This window comes from Pavona decussata, unplaced genomic scaffold (genome assembly GCF_977016875.1).
Source record: "Pavona decussata unplaced genomic scaffold, jaPavDecu1.1 SCAFFOLD_274, whole genome shotgun sequence".
Lineage (NCBI taxonomy): Eukaryota > Metazoa > Cnidaria > Anthozoa > Scleractinia > Agariciidae > Pavona > Pavona decussata.
In genome coordinates, this window is record NW_028145676.1 from 125001 (window position 1) to 132500 (window position 7500).

Genomic DNA, 7500 nt, shown 5'->3' on the forward strand with positions numbered 1-7500 from the left:
ATAATATTGTTCTCCAGAGCCCAGAGACAAATATTATGAGGAACTCCATCAAATGTAGAGGAGCGATAGCTTGGAACACCCTATCCAGCAAAGAATCAGCGGCAAATGACTTAAACCAATTTAAACGTCTGCTATCAAAATTTGACATTAGAAAAATAAATTTTGATCCGATTGCCGCTTTAATTAAGTATAAAGACGATGATTGTATATATTATTCGGAATTTGAAGCCACAGTTTTAAATGTATATAGCATATCGTTTAAACATATTTCTAGGTTTGTGATTTGATGTTAATACTTAATTTCTATTTACTTTTATTTTATCTGTAGATACATGACCCAGCAGCTTTGCTGAATACTCCATCGTGTTTAAATAAAGTGCTCAGTCTAGTTTAGTTCAGTTCAACACTAGGCAAACATTCTGCGAGCAGTCACAGATCAAGCTCAATAGGAAAACTCAGAATGAACAGAGAATGGATACATATACATGTACAAGCACCGGACATTTCCATGTGCATGTTATGACAAATAATCAACACTAAAATAACTAATTAATCCGATACTAACAATATAAATGACACAAAAATGCATAGTTTGTAAAAAGTCTCCCATTCTTCCAGCTGTTATTTTCAAGCCCTACAGCTGTGAATACAAGGTGTTTTTGCTCACTATAGTTGTTGGGCATTATATGTAGTTAAATGTTTTAAACTAAAGTCCATAATTTGTTTTATTTATTTACTCTTTAATTATTGCAAATGTTAATAACTGTTGTATTAGCTTTTTGTAAAGAGATGTTCTACAAATCATTCTAATAGAGTTGTATATTGGAAACCATTCAAAGCAATTTGCTTCTTTTGCAGATTTTCTTAGTGGCCCACAAGAGCTTGATGGCTAACACTTGAAAGAATCCCCAATCAGTAGACATGTTTGCTTTTGTGTCACAATAACAAAGCCACAGTAGAGACTTCAAAGCAAGAGAATGGCAACAGTATGCAACAACAGCACATTATTGCTTGAGGAAATAAACTATAATCTAAATTTCCTTGATGGGAAATCTGAATTATTGCAAAGCGTAAGCATAATACCCCCTGATCAGTGTAATTACCTATGATAATTATCACAGCAACCCACTAATTATTCCACGTTCTGGTGAAACGCAAAGCTTTAGCTGCCAAGATTCCTTTGTTTGGTAAACGTATGCAGAACTTGGTAACTCTAATATAAGTCGTTTTGTCACTCAGGGAACCTAGAACGCGGCTATAATAATAAAAACCTTCATCAAATGTCATTTACCGTTATCCACAATGCACGCTACTGTCGCACCGACGAAAATGAAATGTCGGAAGGTCGAAATCGACAGCCATATTGCGGGCTCAAAGGGCCACAATGAAGACATGTATACGTACATCTGTTGACTCCAATCTACTTTTACTTGAAGCCCGAAATCTCTTTCTAACGACACCAATAAACTCTATACAAAACTGCTAACAGACGAAAAGAAGTGTACCTTTTAGTACGGGTTACCCCTTGGCCTTCTTGTTCGGAGCAATCATCCATCCATGTAAGAACCCTGAAGAGGCGACGATGAAAAGATTGGAAAGCGAATGAGACGCAATGCATGAAAGCGAAAGAAATTGCCATCGAAACTACATACATCACACGCGGAAATACCTGACTGTTTGTGTTCCCTTGTTTATGAGTGGTTTTCTTCGCCAAAACTGTCCAAAAGCGACCGCAAAAGAAATTCCTTTCTCGCCTTTCCTGATGAAATACAAAACTGGACAAGATGACAACAGCGATATCTGTCTGATCAGCGGTTTACTCACGTGGCGGAGACCACCTTGTATATGACATCATGAAAATGTACATCAGCTGCGATTTGAACCCTGGGAAAGAACTCGTTTCGATGCCCGAATGCCTGAAATAGAATCAGAAGGAAGTAGTATACTTCTTGTTGTGGTAATTTGCACGGTTAATTTTTTTATTATTATTCAGCTTGCCAATATCACCATGTCTTGTATAGTTCGCTAGTAGGCTTTCTTATGTCATTTCCGTGGCATCATCCGAGTATTAGCAGGCTTCGTGCTGAAGAGCTGCTTCTTAGCTCGGGCAAGGATGGTGCTTTCATCATTAGAGACAGTGAAAGCGTTTCCAATGCACACGTCTTGTGCCTTCTGTAAGTATGATTAATGAGAATTTAATGTTGTAGGTGGACCGTTGCTTGTGTTGTGTGCGAATGACCACTATATTAGTTTACAGAAGGTCATTGCAACTCAAGCGTGCAGGGTGAAAGCTTTTAAAAAATAATTCCAAAACCTCTTGCGCTGATCATGACATAGGAGATAAGTTTTAAGGGCCTCAAGTTGACTGTTGTCCACTTATAATCATAGTAATCAGTATTTGTGTTGATATCTTGATGAGTACTTGAGGCGTCAAGAAGAAATTCGTTTGCATTTACTTTCGAACCAGTCGCACAAACAGGGAAAAATCTATTTTAATTTAAGACTAACAATTAATAATTAGTGCTTTTAATTTCATCTTTCTGTTACAGTTGCATTAAATTAAGCTTAATTACCTTAACCATAAAATGTTTGTTGTGCGAAAACCAAGCATACATGTAGTTGCTCGATTAATATTGATTGTCAATCGAATTTAGAAATTGACATTGGAAATCACAGATTTATTAATTATATACAATCTGTTTTCAGTTTGTGGTTTACCATTATCTATGTTACCAGTAGAGATCAACCATTGCCAATTTATCAAATGCTGTCAATTTGTGGGTTTGGTGGAAAGTGGGTAATCATTTATAATAAATTATCAAGTTTTCATGCATTCTTTTGTAAAGTCTGCTGGAAAATTAACAGTCAAAATATGTGGAAAATTTCAGTTTGTTATCTAGAGGCCTCAAGTTTGATCAGTAAAATCTGTAGCCAGATACCTTCAATTCACTGAATGTTTCAGAAATTGCATCACATGCAAATAGTCTGTTAATCCAAGTTTCTTTGACTTTGTTCCAACTTACTTGGCATACACTGAGAATGATTATCATGTTTGAAACGCTCTTTGTAGAAACTATAGGTAGCATTGCTTTTTCTTTTCTTTTCTTTTCTTTTCTTTTTTTTTTTTTTTACCTTTAGGCCACAAATGCCATTCCCAGCTACTGGCATGGGCTATGATAGTCAACTGCATGGTTGTTGGTTAATTAGCATACACTGTAGCTATAGGTAGATTGCATTGCTGCCATGTTGGTGCCAAAACAAGAGAAAATTTGCTCAGACACACAGTTTGCATAAAAATCCATAGGAGAAAAATCTTATTGTACCTAACCACCAACATGGCCGCCATGACGTAAATTGCTATCAGCCTATTGATGAAAGCAGTGTAATACAAATATAGAACCAGATCTTGTCACTTTAGGTTATTTTTGTTTGTTATATCTCCTCACCTGTATTGAATTAAGTGGCTAACTTACATGTAACTGAAACAGTCTTCAATTCATAAGATTTTTGTAAATCGATAGACATGAGGGAAGAATTCACCATTATAGAATCTTGCGAAGCGGGAGTTATGGCAAGTTCTACATGCAGGTTAGTTTATCAACATTATTTTATTATTTTAAAGAAATTTTTTAATGCCATTCAGTATGGGCGTTTTTGAATTCTCGAACCTGGGGTTTTACCAGAGGAGAAGGGGTTGGGGGGGGGGGGGGGATTTAAGGGTTGACCACAGTTATTCCCCTCTTCTCCTAACCCCCAGTCATTCTTTTTTTCTTTTAAAAAAAATCTTTACAAATTTTTCTTCCATGCCTTTGAGGCGTATCATCAAATTTCACTTCTGGTTAGGTATAATACACTTTACACTTTAGACACAATTATTATCAACAACTGTTATTAAAATATGGTCCATTTCCGCCGGCAAATAGCAGGTACCTAAGTCAATGACGGGCAGAGATAAGGGGTACAGCAGTCAGTGATAAATTACGTAAATAAATAACATATACAAACATAAATAAATAACATTTACAAAATCAACCACTTGTAACAAGTAAATTTAGCGGCAAAACTAAACTAAAAAGATTTTCAGTATACTTTATAAATTAAACTGTGTGTCTGTCCGATAGTTCGCTATCAGTATGGGCGATTCAGCATAATCATCCTCAGCCTCTAATAACGAGAATAACACGTCATTGATATGTTTTTTGAAAGCTCTCTTGGGGAGTTGACGAAGTTCATCGCAAATACCATACAAGATGGGAGACTAGGAATAATAGGGCTGTGCTGTCAATACAGGGATGCTTAGTCTTGCGGTTTCTCTGTTCCTCAGTTGTTTCATTCATATAAATCCTCCACACAGTTTTCTTCCTCTGCACATGAAAAACAACTGAGCAATTATTGAGAAACATTTTTGCAAGACCAGCATTCTTGTATTGATGTCACATTCCAACTATCACCAATATCCAGTCTTGCATGGTATTGTACCCAACCAGAGGGGAAATTGGACACTTTTATACACATATCAATGCAGGGAAGAACAATTAATAACTAAAGGAATTTTTATACAAGAGCAACATGAAGATCTGATCAAGCAAAAAATAAAGAATTCTACTCACATACACTGTATGTACATTTTACATTTTCATGAGTCTCTATTATCCTTGAAAGGGGGTTTTATATTTCAAAGTTGAATTGGTTAGGCCTGGGAGTAAATTAAAATGGATTGAAACACTAATTGGTAACCTTTAAGTCCATTGCCTTACATTTAGGTGAGCTACATAAATTATTATATGTCTTCATGTGAGATTTGAGTGAGGGAGTGGGGTAGGGAGGCCTTCTTTTGGAGGAGCTTAATACCTGTACATTTTTAATTTCAGAACTTTGTAATATATTGGTTTTATTTGTAACATTAAAATAATTAATATAATATACAGGCCGTTCCTGGTGTGGAAGCTAAAGACTTCAGTAAACTGGAACATCTGGTCACCTTTTACAGCCAAGCAAACCAAGGTCTACCTTGTGAGCTGAGGCTGCCTGTAGCAGAGCAACACCGAAATAGTATTGCAGATGATGAAACAGGTAAAACTTGCTTTTTGCTCAAAGAGTGGTAAAAAAAAATTTGAGAGCTGACTTTGTCTCTGCTCTTAAATTGGTGTTTTTTGTGTGTTGATTATTCACACTTGGCATGAATTCCAAATCTGCTATTGATAAGACTTGATTTGGATTCCGCCATGACAAAATCAATTAAACTGCTGGTTGGCTTGTTAGGTGATCTCACCTTGTAGTGAAACTATTGTCTGCAAAATGAGGTCACTTTTACAGTCAATCCACGTCACATGATGCGCAGTTTTTCTGAGAATAAAATAAACATTTGAATTCCTCTTTGTAGTGTCTGACATTTGAATGGAAAGTTGAACATTTCTCTGGAAATCTTTCTTAAAAGACACATTAACTGCAAAAAAGATTCAAAATGCTTGGGAAACAATTATTGTTATTCTTAAAATACTAAATGCTGTTAGTAATGTAAAGAAAAATTCAGAGCTTTGTACTGTCAATGAACTTGGGAAATTGCTACGGGAACTCTGAAATCTTGTTAGCAATGTTCAAAACTGACGTGTAAATTTCAAAACTCGGTTCAAATTTACAGTCAACCCACGTCACGCGTTAACGATATTTTTGACATTTGCACAGAGTTTTGAAATTTACATGTCAGTTTTGAAAATCGCCAACGAGATTTCAGAGTTCCCGTATAAATTTCCCTAGCTTATTGACGGTATAAAGCCATGAATTTTTCTTTACATTGCAAAATTGAATATTTCAAGAATAACAATTGTTTCCCAAGTATTTTGAATTCAGTTAATGCGTGGTTTTCGAAACGATTTCCAGAGAAATGTCCAACATTCCATTCACACGTCGGACATTACAAAGAGAAATTTGAATGTTCATTTCATTCTAGGAAATACTGTTCACACGTGACCTGGGTTGACTGTTAAAAATACCGGTCATGCGTGATGTGGATTGACTGTAAATATGTAAGAGATATACTCTGTGGAAGTGATGTAGCAAAAGCAGTGCCAGTTGGAATTAGCTTGTAGCCAATCTAAATTGAGATTGTGACAGCAGTGTATAACAATGATTTAATGAAAATGTCATGAAATACATGTAAAATTAATATCACTTTTTCTTTTTTATTCAAGATGATGAAGATGATGACGTGGATGATCAGACAGATGGCAAACCGGTTGAAAATGATTATGATTTTCCTCAGATCAAGAGTAATGTTGAGCAGCTGGAATCAGAGAGGTACACTGTTACTATAATTTTTTTTTAAGATTTTACCCTTTTAGTATCTTTTAGTCCAACATAGTAATTGTAAGTTGGCATGGTATGTATGCTCTGTTCTACCAAGTCCTTGACTTATGTACGTGTACCTTAATTTTGACTGGACCAACAGCAACCTTTTTTCAACTCTAGAGAAAACAGGACTGTTTCATTAAATGACAAACCTTACATCACATTTTGGTGTAAGGGTTGTGTTACTTTCCTGGCTCCACCAAGCTTCCATTTTGTTTCTGTTTTATGTGCAGGTCTGATAAAGCCTTTATTACGGCACTTGGCTTGTATCTTGGAGATGGGTTAAAGAGTGACATGGACACGGTACGGAATGGAGGATCTGTGTTGGAAGGAATGCAGACTCTGCTGGCTTCAACATCAACTAGTCTCATAACGTAAGATTCTATTTGTGTGTGTCTGTCTGTGTTGTTATTGGTATGTTTATTAGATTTTTAACTCAAAATGTTCTGCAGCCACATCACCCAGTTCCCTGTGATGTTTCAGTAAGTTGGTCTGAAAATGCCATCTATTTTGCTTAGCATTTCTTTGCATAGCATAGCAATTCTTTTCATGGACAACTGGTTGCTTTCAACAGGTAGCCATCTACTTTATTCAAACATGAATTTTGTTCAGGCTTAACACTTGCAACTGCTTGAGTGACAGGCATACTAAATCTCCACAGCTAAAACGGCTTATTTAATTATTAATAAAGTCCTGTTGTAGTAGAATCCAAAAGGACAACTTTGTAGATTTTCATGGAAACAAAATGTTCTAACATCAAAGAATACCTGCAATACAGATTAGTATGTACCTACAAATGTAGAAAAATGTACCTGGGGCCTGAAATACTGTATGGGTCAAAACCTCTCATCTTTTTTTTTTTTTTTTAATTGTTGGTGACTTGCATGTCCCCCTAAAGAAGGGGTGATCAAGTTACCAGGCAAGGATGGAAATGGCAAGGTGGATGAAAAGTGTCAGTGTATTGAACAAGAATTTTTTATTCATTCTTTAGAGAACTTCAGTTGTTCTTATCAAGAGTCAATACGCTTCAGAGTGTGTTCAGTGTTGGAAATCAGACAAAGCTGGTAATTTTTATTGTCTCTCTGCTTTACATTGCTGCTTATACTCAATGGGCAAATCAGATTTTGCTATAGACTAATATGGGCATCCTTG

General features: G+C 35.9%; 2 protein-coding genes across 3 annotated transcripts in view; one reads left to right on the forward strand and one right to left on the reverse strand.

Annotated features, from left to right (window-relative positions):
- The window catches only part of LOC146455411 (E3 ubiquitin-protein ligase TRIP12-like), a 62343-nt gene extending 60534 nt beyond the window's left edge, over positions 1-1809 (reverse strand). For both annotated transcript variants that reach the window (XM_085094315.1, XM_085094314.1), the window contains exons 1-2: positions 1670-1809; positions 1506-1568 (exon numbers count right to left, since the gene is read on the reverse strand). In XM_085094315.1, coding sequence (XP_084950441.1) covers positions 1506-1555 — 50 coding nt within the window. In that variant the 5' untranslated portion in view covers positions 1556-1568; positions 1670-1809. The remainder of the gene's footprint in view (positions 1-1505; positions 1569-1669) is intronic.
- Positions 1810-1894: 85 nt separating this feature from the next.
- The window catches only part of LOC146455412 (phosphatidylinositol 3,4,5-trisphosphate 5-phosphatase 2-like), a 46027-nt gene continuing 40421 nt past the window's right edge, over positions 1895-7500 (forward strand). Inside the window, exons 1-6 of the mRNA XM_085094319.1 lie at positions 1895-2174; positions 3522-3588; positions 4929-5073; positions 6192-6297; positions 6582-6722; positions 7340-7412. Of these exons, the coding sequence (XP_084950445.1) occupies positions 2041-2174; positions 3522-3588; positions 4929-5073; positions 6192-6297; positions 6582-6722; positions 7340-7412 (666 nt within the window). The 5' untranslated portion in view covers positions 1895-2040. The remainder of the gene's footprint in view (positions 2175-3521; positions 3589-4928; positions 5074-6191; positions 6298-6581; positions 6723-7339; positions 7413-7500) is intronic.